We start from the raw sequence: 21020 nt of genomic DNA, 5'->3' as shown, positions 1-21020 counted from the left end.
AGAAGGAATGCTGTGTGGTGCTGGTGCAGCAGGTATGGGCTGAAAGAAGTGTGTCTTCCCTGGGACTTAGAAAGTTATGTCTGGGATCCTTTGTATGCTTCAAAATTTGCCATCTTAGTGTTGCAGAGAAARGGGAGAGAGGAGTCATCTCCATCAGGGAGTTTGAAATTATTTCCATAACATCAATGAAATAGGGAGGAATGACATGAGAAGTTGTGTAGGAGGCAAATTACCTATTGAGCATTAGAGTGTACTGTAAGCCTGACTGACAATATATGAAGTGTTATCTGCCTTTGTATTTTCTTAATGATGTTTTCAGATGATCTTGAGCAAGTATGCTATTATATGGAAGGCAAAAGGATGTGAGGGATTTGCTCGAAAGTACATAACAGTTCAGAATCCCCACTATTCAGTGTTATTTTTCCTTTCAGCAGTAGAATGGCAGGCTGCAGGGATGAACAGACATTTCTGGTAGTCWATCCATTAACCTGTTTGGGACTCCTAAGATTTTAGAACACTATCTTTTAGACTAGAWTTTTTCTAGAAGAAACTCTAATACAAGTTCTGAGAGCTTGAGGCCTTAGTTCAGAAAGTGCTGTTCTGTACTGCTGCTCCCCTCAGGAGGTTCTGGCTGTCCTTACAGTGGTGGAAATTACATAAYTGAACTATTTGTGCTGCTGCATCAGTCCAGGCACTGTAAGAAAGAAATAGTAGGCCGTAAGTCTTCTTTGTGTACACTTAATAAAGAGTTATTTAAAGGTATTGTTTGTTGGCATAAGCTTTCTACTCTTATTTGGGGGAAGGGTTCTGTATGTCCTGAAGAGCTGTATCCAGTGTAAGATACAGATGGGCCTGAAGTTGTACACAAGAGCTCATCCTTGCTACTAGAGGAAGACCTTACATAGATTATGAAGCTGCTAGTTTATTTTCAAGTAAGTCTATATATGGACAGTGCTGTTTAACCTGGCTTTGCCTGCAGTTCACTTCACAACTGCAAATATTGTCACAGAAATCACTACAAGCGCAWCTAATTGAAAGTAACATTCTGCTCATAAAAATCTTCAAGGCTGAAGTTTTCTAAAGCTTTGGCAGAGCAGCTACTGTGTCTCTTTTCTTGTTAGAACTGAGTGTGGGTATGCACATTGTTTTACTTCAAATCATTTATTCTACCAGAGTGGTGTGACTCTGCACCTTTGCATGGTTAAGRTGTTTTGTGCATTTTATCCGTTTCCTTGTAGTATTGCTGAATATTGCAGAATTAATGGCCCATACAAGGCATGTGTGGAACACTTGTTAACCATAAAGTTGTTAGCAATAGTTTACTTGGCAGTAGCTTGGTTGGCTTTTGTAGCAGCTGAAGGAATGGCTTTCCAAACATCTCAGCAGTTTAAAATAAACCTAGAAGAGTGTCATTGAGAAACTTCACAGGAAATCTTTGACTGCTGTGCAGCACCCATTCCTGAATTTCACGCACCTATCCAGAAATCCACATGGCATACCATATGGAGCAGAGGTGCCACTATTGCAGAGCATGCCAGTGTTTGCTTGGAAGCAACTGTCACTGCTACCTGGTGGCAGTATCACCCCCTTTTGATACAGCTGGTGTGTGACTTGACCCTGGCTGGCCCAGCAGGAGTAATGTGATGAATGTGGGATGTGTRCAATTAGAAAGGCACACTGCCTCTGTGTTGTTAAAATAGAGGGTATCATTAAATTGTTCAATAACTACCCCTGGTTATTTGTGCTTATAAACTAATCATGCTTGGGTAMATTTTGTCAGTGTGGATGAGCTGCYAGATAATGTTTYCAGTATTTTTCCATACTGACCAAAGAAGTGARAACAACCATGTCATGTTTGTTTCACTTGTTCTGGGAGATTCTGCATACTCTTCACAAGTATGTCTGCTGAAGTTTTTAATGCATATTTATGTTTTGGCTAAAAACTACCTAGATTGGGTGACAGCAGAGCACACATTTGGGAGACCAAAGGGTAAATGATGATCATGAYCAGAAAGAATGAGGCCGCTAAGCAGTGCTTATAACTGCATATTATGTTTTCCTAAAGCAAGGAGGAGAGGCCTTGCTCAGGTCTGCAGAGCAGTTGTTTGAAGATGTAAGGAAGCTTTGAACAACTTAGGTACACCTCTATTGCCTGGATGCAGTAACAAGGTGCAYATTACTGGGATAAGTTTCCAGAGCTTCTTCAGACCATTGTGTTGGGTGATGTGCTCTGTCTTTGCTTTGCTCATCTAAGTTTATGAGTGTGTATTGTAGTGTGGCAGACAGAATTCTGTTACCCTGGTTTGGCTAATAACTTCATAAAACTGGAATGACAGAATGAAGCCTGTCAGGTGGTTGCATGAAATGTTGGTCTGACTTGTGGCTGCTTGGCATGTGTGTTTAGGTTCCCTGTTAGAATTTTCTGTACTGAAATTTACACTATCACCCAAGCATGAGTGCAAATCAATAAATGTGAACATTGTGTTTGGTTGCAACCAAACAGGGGGGCAGAATATATTTTGTATGTTATGTCAAAAGTCAATTACCACTTATTAGTTTATTAACTCTGGAGCAATGTTTTACATTCCCACACATTTCTCTGTGACATTAGTTCAAGTTTGAGTACAGCAGTGTATGCCTACTGCATAAAATCAAAATATTAAACTGGATGGGTTTTTTATTAGTAGAAAGAGTAATGGCAAAGAGGTGTCAAGTCTGAAGTTGATGAGACAGATTAATCGACTTGCAAATATATTAATTAAAAATATAGATGACTTTCTTCTTTCTATGCAGTCTTGTTGTTGCTAATAATGTAAGAGTCTGATCTTTACCAAGCAATTGGTTCCTTTCAGAACTGTTGTTTCCTGTATCTTTATACTCTCTTGTCTCTGTAAATGTCATCATGGCCAATTTTCCACCTCTACTTGTTCCTGTTTGTAGCATTTGCCACTACTACCCAGTGTTCTGAAATTACTTGTGAAAGTAAAATTACCAGCAATTGAAACACTATAACACAGGAAATAAAAGCTTTGAGGAGTTGTCAAAAACTATTTTTAACAGCTGAGATTTCAGGAATTCCTTTGAAATTTAATACCAATGTTTATTTCATTGCTCTTGTTTTTAGCCTGATTTTTCTTCTTTTTCCACAGATGGGGAATATGAGGTAGGGATTGTCAGCACCTAGGAAAAACAAGAACTTTTTGCAAAATTTAAGACCATAGAGGAGCAAGAATTTTTGAGCTGAAGTTAAATTTAAGATTTGAATGCTGCAGGAGAAACTGACTTGTGTTTATGTCAATACATCTTTTTTCTTTTCCTTTCAGGTGCGAGAAGATGTGTTAAACTCCTTGAATAACAACTTTCTACAAACATTAAATCAAGCATGGAATGATCATCAAACAGCAATGGTGATGATTAGAGACATTCTGATGTATATGGTGGGTGTTCTGCTATTTCACACATTTAACAGTGCAGTAAATTGTCTTTGACATATTCAAGCAAATAAACTAGAGGGGTAAAACCCAAGGCATGCTTACCAGTCCTTTTCCAAATACTCCAAATACAATCTCCATCCCTTGTTTTGAATTTTCTCTGTGCATACAAGGCTGCTACAGGTGTTTGACAGAYTGTAATTGGATTCATCTTTTTGGTTATCTCATTATCACTTGAAAAACTCATCTAAAAGGTAGTTGAACTTTGCAGTTCCTAAAAAATAAGCTAGTCAGACCTGTTCAGGCTCATTATAGATGTTATCTCAGCTAGAAGTGTTCTCTTTTTGTGGAAAGCACTATAGAGTAAAGCCTCCTGAAATTTCCAGTGTAGTTGTTCTTTAAGCTTTAGGATTTGAAGAGGTTAACTGTGCTTAGGTACAGTGTGTGTCCTTGAATGTCAGAGTCTAGTTGGATCCTTTGCTGTTCATGAAGAACTTAYGTAGAAGATGAAGCAGCATACAATAGAATGTAATCTTTGGTTGCTTGCTTGTAGTTGCTTACCTGTAGCCAGCAGAAAAGGCTTTTTTTTTTTTTTTAAGATGGAGGGCCTGACATTTTTGTCTGGATTGTGCTATGCTTTAAGTAGTTGGTGTGTATTAAAATTCCCGTAATATTGGGGATGTTCTAGGATGCCGGAGAGTGTTTTTGCTTAGCTTCTAAACCAAGGTTTTGACTTCAAAAGGAAGTGTTGAGATGCTGTGGTTATTTTCCCCTCCAAATATCATGCTAAATATAATAATTGATGCAGTACCTGACAGTGAAGGACAGACAATAATSGATTTTTTTTTTGGTCAGAAAAGCAGGTTAACTAGAATTGTGCTCTATTTGCTAAACAACTGGAGTTAAGGTCTYGTCTTTTTGCTGTTAAAGATCTCATGCTGTGACAATGACCATTGATTGTATTAGCTGTGAAGTCCTCTTTTGTTAATAGGCTACTAAAAGTTAAAGAAATCAGAGTAATTACAGAATCACAGACATGATTTTTTAAAGTAGATTTACTCCTTCATGTTGGGGGAGTTTGTTTTATTTCAGTAGGGAAAAGACTACATCTCAAAAGATAGAGGGCTGGACAAAATGTCTTCAGTGACACTGAATGGTTTGTGTATCTTATCTTGCCAAAAGGCAGATGGACAGATTATATTGAAGATGGACTGTCTTTGCCATGAGAAATCTTGGAGTTTCTAATCTGTTTGTAAATGCAAATCAATTGCTGCTAGTTGCATCTAGGCATATTCAAGAATAGTTAATGATTAGACTAATCTACCAAACCTAGTGATGAATTTTCAGAATGGTTAGAAGATGGAATCCAGAGCTTTCTAGGAGAGTAGATGTTGTGGTTTAGCCAAATATTACATGTTATTTCAGCACAGGAGGTACTGGATGGTCCAAAGTASTGGATAATGCAATGTTATGTGCTGCTCATAAAATCAATAAACTTTTGATCCTACAAACAGTGGCAGAGATAACTGGCTTGTGAGTTTTCCTTGTTTCAGTGGCTTGACCAGTATATTAAAGGCCAAAAACTTTTCTCTTTGAGAAAGGGTTGCCTGCTTCAGTTACCACTCCTGTTCAAACATCCAGCAAGCCCTTTCACCAAAATTTCAGGAGATGGAAACCTTCAAAATTCCTACAAGTGCAAATTGAACTTCATTGGTTGTCTTTTAGATTCAGAACAGAATAATAAATAAGCTTGAATAACTCTGGACTATGTAGCCTTCTGTGTGCTGTTTGACAGTTCATAATTATTTCAAGTGGGTGTTCAGTTGAGCCCTCTGCTTGMCTAATTATTTGCCTCCCACAGACTTTTTTTCCTTTGTACCAAAATAAGACCCACAGAAACAGAAAAAAAAACCTACAATAAAATATATTTATAGTATAATAGTAAAAATAGCACAAATTTTTCTTTCAGAATTCTTATATAAACTTAGGGGCACAGGATGTTTGTTCATTAAACCTCTGTTATGTGGGGGTTTATGGTTGTAATCTTAATCTTTATTAGGTAGAACTAATGTGAAGAYCTAATACAATGGGCAGACTCCTTCCTTTTCTTTGACTTGGAGGGACATAAGGCAAATGGTCAATAAGACATTCTTTGATTACAAATGGAAGTATAAACAATGGTTTAAAGCAGGACTGCTTTGAAAGATTTGCAGTTTCACCTTTGTCACTGGGATGTCCTCTTGAGCCAGACATAATTTTCTTTATTCAAAAGAGACTAAGAATAAGAAACTCCCAGTCTTGAATATGTATTCATACAAAAGCTGTCAGTCCCACAAAATTATAAAGCACCTGTGAAAGATCAGATCTGACTGCTTTTCAAAGAAACAATTTTCAAGAACTTCATAAAATAAGGAATGGTTTRTTCTTATTTTCTGATGTTGAGTCTGAATGACATGTAGGTTTAYAACAATATGCTTATGTCAGAAGTTGTTTATACATTTTTATTCAAGCACAGCTGATACAACTGATGTTAAAAATATTTTATCTAAATAAATATTTTATCTAAAAAAGGCACCAAACACAGTATAAACTGAGTCACCAGACATTGTTAATTGATATGCTTATGTTCTACCAGAAGTATATGYAATTATCATGTTTGTAAGTAAAGCATGACCCAATCCTTCTCTTATTTTGTAGGCCATCTCAATTACCAGTCAGTTTCAGGAAATGTGCCTATTGCCCAACAGGCCACTGTGTGACATCAGTGAAAGTAAAACATTTAACATCCTCTTGAGTTCTGGTCTTACTCTCTTGAATTCTTGCTTCAGCCTGGTGATTGTGCATCTTTAACTGAACTATATCTGTTTTAATGCCACATTTGTTTTCCAGCTTTGTTTCACCTACTGGCTCCCAGATTACTTATGTCAAAACAAAGACCTTTTCAAACTACCTTAATTTCTTCCCTCTGTTTAATTTTGCCACTTTTAAAATAAAAATAAATTAAAATAGGTCTTTTTTAGAAAGGCATGTGTTTTGTACAGTGGGGTTTGTGCATTGTGGTGCTTAATTACTAGAATACTTGCTGTTTAAGGTTGTAGCATGATTTCATTGTGCTTCCACAAGACACTCTCAAGCTTGCCTTATAGTTATGTTTTTAAAAATGTGTGTGACCTTGTCTCTTGTGATTACTCTCTGCTAGAAGTCTGTTGGTTTCAATTCTGTTGCAGGTGTAGTGTGAGGTTTTGCAACCTTTTGCCCAATGAAGATCTGTCTTGATTATTTKGAGACATTCCAGTTTCCCCAGCTGAATTTCAAGTCTATGTAGTTCCACTGGATTTTGTAGGATATAGCACGAGCTCTCTTCCTTTTTACGTGTTTAGGCTGCAGTAATTGGTGCCAGAGTMGATGTAATACTCTGTAAATTCTGGTACTTGTCTGCAGCAAGCAGCGAGGCACTGAAGCAGTAATGTCRTGTGCTCAGTAGCATCTTTGCTAAGTCATGTACTAAGACATGTTGAAGTAACGAGATGCACTTGGGCATATCTGAAATTCAGCCTCACAGCAGCAGCGTAGGTAAACATACCTGCAGTGGCCTTTATTTAGCTGTGTATGGAGTGGGAGCAATGGAGGTGGGGTTGTTTGGGCTTTTCTTCAAGCAATGTGAGTGTGTGTATTTTTAGAATGTCTAATGGAAACTGGGTGAAACTGGATTCTGTGGTGTCTCTTCTTTATACTATTTGTGCTTGCTAAATTTAAAGCAATCCCAGGTATGTGAGCACAGCAGTCACACCCCTGGCTGCATTACAGTCATATGGGTAGTGCCAGTTACACATTGCCAGAAGTGAACAATTGCTCCTGCAAATACAGCTGTGGATTTTTCAGAGGGCAGAGCATTCTCTTCTCATCCGTGCTGTGCACAAAGCTGGTGTCTTTTTTTAGGCCAGCACTGACAGGTTGGATGTGAGTTTTGGCGGATGACTCTCATTGTCCWTGGCTTACACACAAGGTAATAGGGAGAGGTGTTTTTATTTCCAGAACTAGGATCAAAGGCCCTTACTATATACACAAGGGTGTCTGAAGGCTGCTGCATCATCCAGATAGTGCATCCATGCAGAGATGGGTRAAGTGTGGCTATTGGTGTCTTACAGTAGGATACTTGAGAACAGAATTATTCTGCAGTGTAAACAGGATTATAATTTATGAGTAATTGCTCTCTGAAACTCCATCCTTGTCTCCTGAAAGTTACTCTTACCTTTGAGCACCAACTGCCTCTCCGTGTGGGAAGTGATTTCTGTTCAGTAGTGTGTAGCCTTGTCAGTCAAACCTGTTCCCAAATGGGGCTTTCTATGATTTATTTTTTTTAGGTTGGGAGAGCTTCCAGCAAATGTGATCTGTTACCAAGGGTGAATAAATCAGCAGGATCAGAACTGTTAATGTTGCTGCTCTGATTTGGATATTGTAGAGAGGTCTGGCTTACTACAGAGCTGCTGATAAACTGAGAGGAGTTACTATTTCACAATGGCAGTGTTTAGCACTGCCACAACAGAAGCTATGCAGATGAGTCATGGCCATGGCTTTAATCCTTTTAGATACCCTGCTGCCTTTGCTTCAAAGGCCTGAATATTTTTTTGAAATAAGAATTATATTCTTTTCTGTTAGAGTTATATAATACCAGATACTACTTTTTAATTTGCTCTTTCATCTCTTTGAAAATGTATTTTAAGCTTGCTTTCTTGAGAATCACATTTACTTCTGTTCTTCATACAACTGTGTAAATAAGGAAGTGAAACAGCCCTGTTTCTAAATAACAGAGAAATAAAAGTRACCTATTCCAAAGACCTAGCCAACCACACATCACTAAACTGACTTTATGATACCAATTAGTARATGTTTTGCTTTGAGACAGAGCTCAGCTTGCTTCAGGAGCCACAGAGTAGGCATATGTGACTTGTTCCCATCTTGTTTTTTTGCGTAAGTTGTGCTGCCTGTCTGAAGGCAGAGAGTGGGAAATCACTCATTAATTGCAGAACCCAGTGTTTTGCTTTCGTCTGGTCACCGAGTGGCAATCTGGCATATAATTAGTATGTGAAGATTTTTGCCATGTGAGTTCAGCTACTAAATTGTGTGCTGTCTGTTCCTTCTTATTTTTTTGAAATTGYAGAATTTATGTAAACTTGTACTTTTGGAATATTTTTTCCATAGTCTGAAGTATTACATTTTTTCTTTTAATGCTTTTGTTTTCCATGTATTGGAGTAGCTTTACTCTTTAATTCTGAATGTGATTAAGCACTGAAGATAGTGATGGAACCAGTGGAGAAGCTAATCTTTATWCTCAATTTCATAAATTGACTGCCATCCTCTATCGAATTCGATTTTTTTTTTTTAGTATTATTGTTTTATTATAGCTATGTACGTTCTTAGAAAGCCTCATCCAGGCAGATCTGTGTCTGGGTGGAAAACTCATAGCTTTTTCTAATATCATTGTCTTGATGCTTAAATGGTAGCAAAACACTATTTTTAGTAATTGCCCAAACTATGRTAATAGAGGAATGGATTATGCCCTGACAGAAATTAACAAAAATAATGATTGCTCATCTTAGAAAAGGGTTGTAAAAACTCGCAGTTTTCCTATTCTTAGTATTGTTTTAAGTGGTCTTACCTAGTAGTCGCTATTAATCAAAATGCTTTTTCTGTTTGTTAGTGACTTTATTAATTGCCTTCCTTTTTTCAGAGTTAAGTTGGGAGAGAGGAGTGGGAGAGACAAATTTTTGGAGCATTCTGTGTAGCAGTAAGAGGCTCGGCATCTGCCTAGCACTCAGTCAGTTCTGTAGGGTGGATTTTGGGCTATACAGTCTTCAAATGCTGATCTGGGGATCAGCATTGGTTTTGAAATGTAGGTGATAAAAATGGATATTTGAGGACCTAGATCCTTCCTATAGGCAGAGATTATGTAGGGAGATAGAATTTAAGCTACCTTGAAATGTAAAAAATATTTTCTTCTCTCCCTCTTTTTTTGTGCGGGGGTGTGTATGGGTGAAATTATAATGAAATATAACAGGGTTTTGAAATATTGCTCAAGTTGAATGAACGTGAATTTGGGGAGGAATGTCCACAGAAGTCCTTGTGTACAATTTCGCAGTACTAATCCATAAAGGTTTTGATTGTAACTCTTCTTGTTTCGGCTCTGTATTTGCTGCTTTTTATCTAATGATGCTGTTTCAGGAAATTCACTGAATATTTACTGTTTATTGCCTAAAATGAGTGGTAGGAAGCTGCACAGTGGGAGGGGGTGGAAATCAAATCATTTTTCTTGAAGATCAGAAAGAGATGGATGGAAGGGTTTGAGTAGGTAAATAAAACCTTGCAAATAGAGCTATGGATTTTGTCAGTAGTTGGAGATTCCTCTTCACCCATAGTAAAAACTGGGAAGGCTGTAGATCTGTTCTGGCATGCTTTAGTCATAAATGCTGTGCTTATKCTCCTAAGCCACGTAGACCTTTCGGTGTACATGAAGTTTTGGTAAATGGGACTGATTTGGGAATTTTGAGGGTATGCATAATTTCTGTTAAGACAGAGAAAAGATACATTTGGTGATATTTCCACTATGGAGAAGTAATCGATCTCTTGTTTTTTTGAATAGCATGAGTGCACTGAATTTACAGTTTTATTGCTGCTTATGCCCTTGCTGYAGGACCGAGTGTATGTGCAACAAAACAATGTGGAGAATGTCTACAACTTGGGCCTGATAATCTTTCGAGATCAAGTCGTGCGTTATGGCTGCATCAGGGATCACCTGAGGCAAACTCTGCTGGATATGATTGCAAGAGAGAGAAAAGGAGAAGTTGTAGACAGGTAAGATGTTTGTAAGTGAATGTCTTTTGTTGTACATARTACCTGTCAGTTTTTAAAGAATGACTAAAGAACGTACACAAATTATTTGTTATCAAAACCACATTTGTGATCACAACTAAATTTTCTCCATATTCTGGAGTAATATATTTCTTTGCATATTATATTTTASCATAATGGTRAACAGGRAAGCTTGTTAATATATTTTTTCATRTTTRTCTTGTGTTTTTTTGTTAAAACTTTCATCAAATGTCTCTATTATCATGCTGTGCCAGAGTGTTTGATTACAAAGAGTTTTGACCATTTTCTTCCTCTTGCTACCTTGTATTTTCTCTGTACTGAGTGTTTAATTTTCTTGTACGTTTTTGGTTTTTTATTTATATTTCCTCTTTTCATTCCAATTCCTTTTCCTCATGTTTTGATCAACTTGTTTCTCAGCAGTTCAGTTGCATCTGTAAGTTTTAAATCTGTTCTCAGCTTCTTYGGTCACTTTAATAGAAGTGGGGTTTTGTACCACCCACTGCAGATACTGSAGCTGAAGGAACTGCACATTTGCAAGTTTTCTTATGATTCTCCAGTTTCAGAACAGCTGTTGCATGTAGGGATGTGTAAACTCCTTGCTACTCTGCCTACAGTTCTGTGACTAAGATTGCCCAACATGCAATTTAGGAGAAGAAAAATGCTCCCCAGCTACAGCTGTGTATTGTCCCCTACTGCCAGAAAGTGGAATCTTTTTCTAGATGCAATTCTTTTGCTGATATATTTGAGTTCTGGTGGCTTTTATTTTGTGTTCAGTTGAGGGGTTTTTTTCTTGTTTGTTTGTTTGGTTTTTTTTTTGTTTGTTTTTATGGTTTTTGCATGGTTGTTTTTTTTTTTAAACAGCCAACCAGCCAAAATCTTCAAACTTTGCATAACAACWTCAGTGTGTGCAATTGCTTTGAATTGCTCAATTCTGACCTATTTGCAGTTTTCTTTGAACTAGTATTTAGGGTTAATTTCTTAAGTGTTGAAATATATTCTTCATCATTTTATGACTAAGTAGAGCTTGAGACCTGCATCCCTGTCATTGTATTTAAAATAATTAATAAATATTGTCAGCTCTTTAGTTTTGGGGAAAAAACAAACAACCTGGCTCCTGTAGTATTCTTGAAAATGTCATGTACTGGACAGATTAGATTTTCTATTACTACATTTTATTAAAGTTAATATTGTGTTATGAGTTGTTATTGTGCTGTGTACTCTGTCTTACAAGCATGTAGATTTCTCAAGTTGTTAACAACTTACTTTTTGGCAGAGGCGCAATAAGAAATGCTTGCCAGATGTTAATGATTCTAGGTCTTGAAGGAAGGTCAGTCTATGAAGAAGACTTTGAGGCTCCATTTTTGGAGATGTCTGCAGAATTTTTTCAGGTACAGCAATACTCTAATAGCATATTTGAAATGTTGTAACTCTCTGGAATTGTCAGATTTGTTGCTTTTTTTGATGAGTATATCCATCTCCATTAAATGAAATAAGAAAAATAGTCACTAACTTTGCAGGAAAAAGTAAAACAGATTTTACAGAATTAGCATAATTTGAATGTACGTTCGAGCTATGGGTACCAGTAACATGTAAAGTAATCATTGTGCTAATCTTGTGCCTGCTTTAGGCTATTTCATGCAWCTTACTCTACCTCTGCTTTGCCCCCACAATCTTTTTGAAATACCAGTAGCATGAAAGGTTCAAAGTATTTCAGGCTGGGAAACCTGTCCAACTGCCTTTGAGGAAACTTTCTTTCCTTCATAGTTTCTGCATTTGTGAAATTTCCTACATGGTTTCTACATTTATTTTTTGTAATAAAATCAACCAAGCCAAGGAATTAAGCACATCCAATTGGCTGTCTAATTGTTGATCAGCCACCAAATAATGACATTCCAAATATTTTTGAGGGAGTTTTTGTGAGATACTTGGAGAAGTAAACCAGTTGAATGCTTGTTGAATGTAATCATGATCATCTGTTGCTGGAAATAGATAGAAATTTTAAAATCACAGTAAAAGATATCTGGATAAGATAATTTGTGAGGCTTCCGAKTCTTATGCAGGATCAACTGTCAGATGCTCTGATCTCCAAACTTCCTTTTTTCCTTGAAAAGCAAAAGCATATGTTGCACAGCCATTTAAATATCATTGTGTTCTGTTTTTTTTATTGGTGCTTATGTAAAATTAAGAAAAATAATTACTTTCATTTAAGTTCTGTTACTTAGCTCTGCCTGAAAAATAAGACATCTTTTCTCCTAAGACTCTGCTGAGCAGTATGAATAAAAACAGTTTGGCATGAAATAATGTGCTCAGCATTATCAGTAATGAAAATGAGAACTGCTATAAACTGGTATTTTAAAGGGATTTTTGATCCTTCCCTTTCCCCATTTTTGTTTTCTTTGAACCTGTGGCTAAAACTGTAGTTGTTAAGTGGAAACTAGGTTGGCTTGGATKGTTTTAGTATGAAAAATAACTTGTTTATATTGCATGTACCCCTTTGTGTAACACATTTAGCATCATAGAACCTTTATTTTGTGTTAAGTGTGTATGTAAATCTTAGATGTGTTGGATTTTAACTTGCTTATAAATGCTGATCTGACATGTTTTCTTTTTACCCTTTACAAACAAGTCTAAAGTATTAATTTGTGTTAATCACAGATGGAAAGTCAGAAATTTTTAGCTGAAAACAGTGCTTCTGTATATATAAAGAAAGTAGAAGCTAGAATTAATGAAGAAATAGAGCGGGTGATGCATTGTCTGGATAAATCAACRGAAGAACCCATTGTGAAAGTTGTTGAGAGGGAGCTTATTTCCAAGCATATGAAAACTATAGTGGAAATGGAGAACTCTGGGCTAGTTCATATGCTGAAAAATGGGAAGACAGAAGGTAAGACTGCATCATTTGTGAGACACAAATGCTTATGATACTGCTTAYTGTTTTTAAAGATGGGATAAGTCAAGCTTAACATTTGTGTTCCTGTATAATTTTGGAAACACTTAGTGACTCTGTTTGCAAACATCTGAGAATATTCAGTGACTATTAGATGGCTCTTTAAACAGCCCATACACTTAATTTGTTTCTGCTTARTACCAGATACAGGTAATTTTTTGGTAAACCAATTATCTGATAGGAAAAGTATGAATCTCCTTTAGTGGTCTTTGTCACCAGTTTTCCGTGAGCCATTTTATTACTTCCATTCCTGTAGTATGTAGTTGTGAAAATGCAGCACATTTTTTTGGCCCATGGGCAGTTATTTAAGAAGTRCTTGTGTGAAAGACTTAAACAGAAGCGTTGCAGGACCAACTCTTGGGGAGGGAGCATTGTTGCAGAAAGGAGTTGGCTGTTTCTAAAGGATAAGAAGCAGCTTGTTGAAGTGGTTTAAACCAAAAGGCTTGGCTTGATTTACTTTTATCTAATAGAGGTTAATGTGGGACAAAGTGCCTGAATGAAAATTATTGTGGAAATAGAACATAAGTTTCTAAAGCAGTATAAGGAAGAGAGGGATTGTAGTATCTATATTTAGAAATCAGTGCTCACACTAAAGCCATGAGAATAGGGAACAGCCTTGCTACTTAGATTAATGGCCTTTGTTCATTAAAGCAGCTTCACAATTACTAGGTGATAGAGCACAAAGTGAGCACATTTCCTAGCTGTAAAAAAAAAATGTGTGGAAAAAGAAAGTAATGATACTATATTAACACTTTTTTTCTTTAATATCCAGTTTAGATAGCCTTTCAGCTGAAGGTGCAAGAATATTTATRGGTATTCATGAAATAGAGTAATTTTTTTATCTTTTATAGGCCTTGGTTTGGTTCAGTTAAACAGTAATGTGGAAATGCTTTGTGAACATGAATTTTTGCATTAATGTACAGGAATGATTGTTCTTTGGAAAGCAATGTTTAGCCTAAGACACTTTTCATTAATTTAGGTGGATGAAACATAGTAGTGTAAAAGTCTATGACTGGCTTTAAGACAAATATAAATTAAACTCTAAATTTTTACCAGTTCTTGCTTTTAATACAGAAACAACCATCTCATTAGAGCTGTCCTATTTGGTGTAACTTCCTTTAAAAATAAAACAAARCCTTTTCATACAGTGCTTAATTTTGGGAATGATAATCTTAGAACCTGTCTTCTTAAATACCACTGGAAAACATAACCGTGCTGACGTTCTAATAGGTTCACTATCCTTTAGCATTAGCATCATCTTTTGCTGGCCTGGAGGTCAGCAGTAATAGTTGCCCTGCCACAGAAAGTGTAGAATAATTGAATACAGTCTTTGCTTTTGATTTTGAGGCTGCTGTAGTCAGCATTTTGTTAGGGCTAAAGTAAAGAGATGATCAGAAGAATTAGGTGCCTGAGGTGTTACAGGATGCTTTTTGTGGCTCAAGTGGCTGAACTGCTACTGTTATCTTTACCTCTGAGAAGAATGAGTTCTAGAGATGTAACACACCGAGGTGTCCTGCATAATCCCTTATTCTTGCTTGCAGACCTTGCTTGCATGTACAAGTTGTTCAGCCGTGTGCCAAATGGTCTGAAGACGATGTGTGAGTGCATGAGCTCCTACCTGAGAGAGCAAGGCAAAGCACTGGTTTCTGAAGAGGGAGAAGGAAAGAATCCAGTTGACTACATTCAGGTAGTTAAATACTTCATTTTCTTTCCCACATTCCCCTCATTAGCAGTTCACCACATACACAATTTATAAGATATACCTTAGTATTGATTCGAAAGGGATTTTTACTAATAAACTAAATTTACAATCTTTTTTAAATGTACATTCTCTGAATCTTTACTCATGTTTAGAAGTCTTACTGAAGTAGCTTGGAAAGTACATACTAAGTTTTTGTGTTTTTAGTAGCTGTTTTTAATAAATTTACTCAGCCTAATTATCTAACTGCTGCAAACTTCTTGGGTTATCCTAAATGCTGTGTCTCCAGAGTGAATTGTACATCTGCTGGCAAATAGCTTTATAGTGTCCACTTTGTTTAATTTTATGTAACATTAGCTATCAGTGTTTATTGAGGCAAAAATCACATGGCAGTATTTCATGGCAAGCTTAACTGTGACTGAGAGGTGAATGTGTTTATCAGTCATAACAAATTACTCATTCCATTCTCTGTCTCCCTGAGAAACAGAACAGTTCTGCATGTTAAAAGATGTGAGTGTTCTTTCTTATTCTCTTTCTCACTAAGTGATGTGTACCATTAATTTATCGAGATCACAAAATCTATTKTGATATAGCTTCAGAACTATTTGTCATCTTTTCCATTGTCTGTGAGAAGATGGTTTGAAATTTGCATATAAAACCTTAGAGTTTATTGAACCTTAAAGCTGTGTTTCTATAGCTGGAAGATGTTTTATATTTAAAGTGAAAGTGTGTATTCATTAAACATCATCTGAGGTTTTTATAAATGTGTGGTTCAAGTCCTTGTGTCTGTTCTTCATGAGGAACATTTAATGTTGTGTGTCTGTCAATCTCTGCTGTTTTGTTTGCAAACAATAACTGTGCTAGAACTGGTTACTATTTGAAGAAGCCATTTGAGTACAAACCCATTTATGATTGGATTTTTAATTTTCTGGCAATGCTGAAGCAAACTTCTTACCAGGCTTGAACAAGAATCACCTCTTCAAGGCCTGGTAAAAAGAAGAGAGAATGTCCTTGAAAAATGGTTAGGGACTTACATTTATGGTGGTGTGATTTAGAAAAAAAAAAAAAAAGGGGGGGGTGCAAATTATGTGGAAAATAAATCTTTTATGATACCTCTTTAGGCCCATCAGGAGTGAAAATTAATTCAAAGTAATCCAGATACTTAACTGAGAAAGATAGATGTAAAAACTTGATTATAAAGATAGTATCAAGGTTTTCTGTCACAAAGGCGAAGAGCAAAATGAAGCTGAGGAAGACTTGCAGCCATACCCATGGGCTTTGGCAGAGCTCAGCCCCTCAATATGGACCCAGCATCACATGAAGATGTCTTAGGGCAGGGATTGATATTTGATTACTGAAAAACCCCCAGAAGGGTTTACCCACTACTTCTACTGAGATGATGGAAGAGTAGAGAAATACCTGTGAATTGAGAAACCATCTGGCTTTTCTCATCTCAGTCATGTTCATGTGAATCTATCAAGGACAATAGGACTAAAGAGATGGACATGGAAGCTTCATTAAACCATCAGAAAAACCATTGCAGCTCAGCACTGCTTCCACAACATGACATCACCCTGAGCACAATTGGCAAGRTGATTGCAAATGCATTGCCAGGGGATTAGATTGAAAACTTTGTATAATAGTTTGAAGGGATGTTGAAATGCTTTTGTAATTCAAGGTACTAACAGTTTCTCCTGTTTAACACCAGGTTGTTCAGATGGTGTACTCCTGAAGAAGGAGACATGAGCTAACCTTGGTAAACAGAGAGATGAGATAGTGGGATTTACTTTGAATTTAAAATTTCTAACATGCATTAATTAGCCTGTCTAAAGACCATTCCTTTAAGTGAGATGGTGAGTTCCTAAGAAATGTTACTACTTCTTTGAGTAATTCTTGAATGGCTTCTTTAAGTAACCACATATGAATAATTTCTTTAAAACCTGAAGACTTCAATATCTTTTCACCTAGACAGTTTTTGTGGGCAGCAGTTGTCCATGACAAAACTAACTCTCAAGTGAAATTTTCTCCTGCTTGCCAAATGCTGTCTCAGTTAAAATCTGTGTGTATCATATATACTTAGCAAGATGCTCAGGTGCTTTTAAGATGCTTCCCCCTTCTATACTCAGTTGCTTTAACCCTGGGTGAAGATGGTGCAAACCCTAAAAATTATGTTGAGTCCAGTGGTTTGGTTCAGAAGAAGTGGTTCAATTCAGGTCCCTGCTGTTTGTATCTAACTTTCACATGCTCCCAAGTGACTCTTAATGATCAGCAAGAAACACACAACTGACTAATGCAGAAGATGTCCTTGGCTTAAATTAGAGGGAAACAAAAGCACTGACAAGTTTAGGCCTGTTGTTGCAGTGTGTTTTCTCCTCTAACTTGTTCAGTTGCTCCAGGGATGCACTTAATGGGTGCTTAGCCTCAGCTTTCCCATATGCTATGTTTATGATACTGACTTTGTCCATGTAGTTTGAAATAGAAAAGGCTTTAGGAGTGCAACAAATACCTCTTTAAGYTGTGGATTTCAGAATACAGGAAATTAGCTTGATAACAAGGGTATTTAGAAAGCTTTCTTAATCTGAGAAGTGTATTACAGGAAACTGCACTAATATTTGAYATCAATATTTGACATCAAAATTTGGCTAGTTTGTCTGAAAATTGCTTCTACAAGAGATTGATATCTCCAATAGAAATGTAAAAATGGAAATGAAATTTTGGATACTTTCTAACAAAAATGAACAGAGAGTGTTGCAGCACCGCTGACTGCAGATCTGGTCTTCTCTATGGCCTCATCTATTATTATTGTTTCCCATCTTAAAACTTCCTGTCAGTGAAAATGGTTTTGCTTTCTYTTCTYTTTTGAAAGGGTTTACTGGACTTGAAGAGTAGGTTTGATCGCTTCCTTCAAGAATCTTTCAATAATGATCGACTCTTCAAGCAGACGATTGCGGGTGACTTTGAGTACTTCCTCAACCTCAACTCCAGGTCTCCAGAGTACCTCTCATTATTTATTGACGATAAGCTGAAAAAGGGAGTCAAGGGAGTAAGTATAAATCAGCTCAAAATATCATGCTTTTTGCTCTGTAAACTTGGATGGAATTAAACTTAGCTACTTTTCTAAGAATTATTTTTATATTAAGAGAAATGGCAGTACTGCCTTAARAAAGCTATGTGTAACACATCTGAGCTCAACACTTTAGATCTAAACTTACAGAAAAATCAGGCATAAGATCTGTGTGGCTTGTCATCTATCTCTGAAGCAGCATACCTGAATTACTTTCAGCACATAYTTCCTCAAAAACAATTAAGTTGTAGTAGATTCTGCAGCTCCCTTCTTTTGAAACCTTAAATATAATTTCCTTAAATTATATTTAAGGTTTCAAATTTATAGTTTGTCAGCTATTCACAATATTTTCTTTTGAAAATTAATTTGTTTAGGGAAAAGGGTTTGCCTTTGCTGCTTTTTACTGTTTTTATGTACCAGAAGACTATAACCATATCTGTCTTCTAGTTCTGAGTGCATCCATTGCCTTCAGTCTTAGCTTCTTTCATGAAATTTTCTGAGGTACAGAACCCAGAACTGGACAGGATGGTTCAGCTGAGCCTTCATTGACTCTGAATAAAACTCAGTATTAGAGCATGCAATTTATGCTTTGGGAATCAAATAGTAAATTCTGGTTTTTTTTAATAAAACAATCATTTTGTTTCTTGCAGCACTAGGCAGGCTTTGCAAAACAAGTCTTAACAGCTTAAAGCTTCCATTCCAAACTAACCTGTCATACTTCTAATATTGATTAGAAGTGYTTTTTAAAACTTACCCAGGAACTTTCACTGTATTTATCAAGGCATTCTACCCATTCATTGTTTGCCTTCCCCCTTGCTCTTGCCTTTCCCTTTATTTTAGATCTATTTCTTACTTCACTTTATTGTGTCTGTGCACTGCTTTTTCAGCTGTCAGTCATATTTTGGACCAGTTTTGTTGGCTACTGTTAGACCATCTGCTGCTGTGAATTTCTTTTAGTGTTTAGGTTGTGCAACACACTCGTGCTGAAGATTAAAATCAGCAAATTATTTCTTTTACAGCTAACAGAGCAAGAAGTAGAAACTATATTGGATAAGGCAATGGTTTTATTCAGGTTTATGCAAGAGAAAGATGTTTTTGAACGCTATTACAAGCAGCACTTGGCAAGAAGACTTCTCACAAACAAGAGTGTTTCAGATGACTCTGAGAAGAATATGATATCCAAATTAAAGGTAAGACAACACTTGCCTACTTTTTAAGGGTTTTTCTTCCTTTTTTGTTTTTCATAGATATGGTTTCTTCTGTTTTTACATGAGATGTGTAGATAATGTAAATCTTGATTGCTGCTAAATAGAGTTTATTTTGAAAGCCCCAACAGAAGATACAAAAGGCTTTTCTGAATATTTTCATGGAAATAAAAGGAAGTACTGAAAAGCCCCTGTGATGGGAGTGCAATCTAGAAAACATTTTTTTTTCCAAAATTTGTTAAGACTTTTTTAATAAGAGGACAACTGCAGTACTGAATTTGAAAATAAGACTATGTTTTATCCTAGATTTTTGGTTATTCMCAGTACAGTTTTGCTGTTGCTTGTGTTGTTTTTTAGTTGCCTCCATCAGCAGACTGGTGATAATTCTCAATTCCTTTTTTGGTTAAGTAGTTGGAAAAATATACCTTCATATCAGTTTCTAGAAACACATTTTCCTTAGCTGGTTAAATACTCCAAGATATGAAGAAGAATGTAAAGCGTAAAATTGAACAGATGTTAAAGGAAGTTCTATTGCAGCTTCTTCTTAATGATAAATGGCTAGAGAACTTCTGAGCAGAGTGATCCTAAAATCAAATTTCACTGATCCTTATTTTTGACCTTCATGTTCTATCCGTAAGTGAAGATTGTTTGCATCAGATTTCTCCCAAWTTCTGATTATTAATTCCTTCTCAGTTACCTCTCCACCGCTTTTAGCCTGGTGATTCAGAAGGCACAGGGCACACACATTTGCAAGATGAATCAGTGGACATGAAGTTCCTCTTTTCTTACAGAGCTGCAGAGTGGTCAGGAAGCTGAAACAAAGATGCTTATCTTTCCTATATGTATCACAGTTAGAAATGGGCACACAGTCCTGCACATGCAACTGAAATGCATGGGTTTGTGCACATCTGTCTGTGTGCAGATGTTCCTGATTCTCACAGGGCCTAGGAATCTTGCTGGGTAATCTGCAATCAGCCTTCAAAATAGAGCAYTCCTAGGACAACAGGAGTTTCCTTGTGATATAAGTAGGGTTCATTTCCCTTTACAGTATTGTGCTAAAAAGCAGGTGAAAGTTCTGATTTAATAAGCTTTCATATTTTTTAATATGATATAGACAGCTAAAACAAAATAAAAAACGCAATAATGGAGAAAAGAGAAGTAAAGCAGGTTAAGATATGTGCAGGTTTAGATCCTTATGTAAGATAGAAAACTTTTCTAAAATCTGAATGTAAATGCAAATGGCAGTTCCAGTCACCAAATGTTCAGAAATATAATTTTGGAGATTTATAAATCAACTTTTAGTTTTGAAGTTTGTGTATCAGAAGCTTTGTTTTCCTAGTGCTAGAACAAATGATTTTGTATATTTTTAGACTGAATGTGGATGTCAATTCACATCGAAACTGGAAGGAATGTTCAGGGACATGAGCATCTCAAACACAACGATGGATGAGTTCAGGCAACACCTTCAGGCAACAGGGGTGAGTGTTGGGGTCTGTGTGCTTGTCCTTCCACTTCAGTACAAACCCAGGTTTGTGGATTTTCATTTGCTCCTAAATGTGTGTGCAGAGAAGACCTTTGTCAACTTGTGCAAATTGTTCCTTTGACTGTGTTTCTTACTTTATAAATGGTGTTAGCATTTCCCGAAACGCCAGAGTCAGTTCGGATCTCCATCCACATCTTGAGAAGCGCCAGTTTCATTCCATAAAATCCGTGTGCTCCGAGGCCGTGGGTGCGCGGCTCAGCGGCTCTGCCGGGCGCCACCGCCAGGGGGTGCTCGGTGGCCGCCCCAGCCCAGATGTGCTCG

The 21020-nt window shown here is 36.7% G+C and overlaps 1 protein-coding gene across 1 annotated transcript in view; it reads left to right on the top strand.

Annotated features, from left to right (window-relative positions):
- Positions 1-21020, top strand: part of CUL3 (cullin 3) — a 53961-nt gene that overhangs the window by 21796 nt on the left and 11145 nt on the right. Inside the window, exons 3-10 of the mRNA XM_057366874.1 lie at positions 3324-3437; positions 10123-10283; positions 11575-11689; positions 12957-13185; positions 14790-14935; positions 17814-17990; positions 19031-19201; positions 20587-20694. Of these exons, the coding sequence (XP_057222857.1) occupies positions 3324-3437; positions 10123-10283; positions 11575-11689; positions 12957-13185; positions 14790-14935; positions 17814-17990; positions 19031-19201; positions 20587-20694 (1221 nt within the window). The remainder of the gene's footprint in view (positions 1-3323; positions 3438-10122; positions 10284-11574; positions 11690-12956; positions 13186-14789; positions 14936-17813; positions 17991-19030; positions 19202-20586; positions 20695-21020) is intronic.

Source organism: Malurus melanocephalus, unplaced genomic scaffold, assembly GCF_030028575.1.
Source record: "Malurus melanocephalus ecotype Western Australia unplaced genomic scaffold, MMel_1.1 scaffold_73, whole genome shotgun sequence".
Lineage (NCBI taxonomy): Eukaryota > Metazoa > Chordata > Aves > Passeriformes > Maluridae > Malurus > Malurus melanocephalus.
Note: the sequence above shows the minus strand (reverse complement) of the source record. Positions and strands in the feature narration are given on the sequence as shown.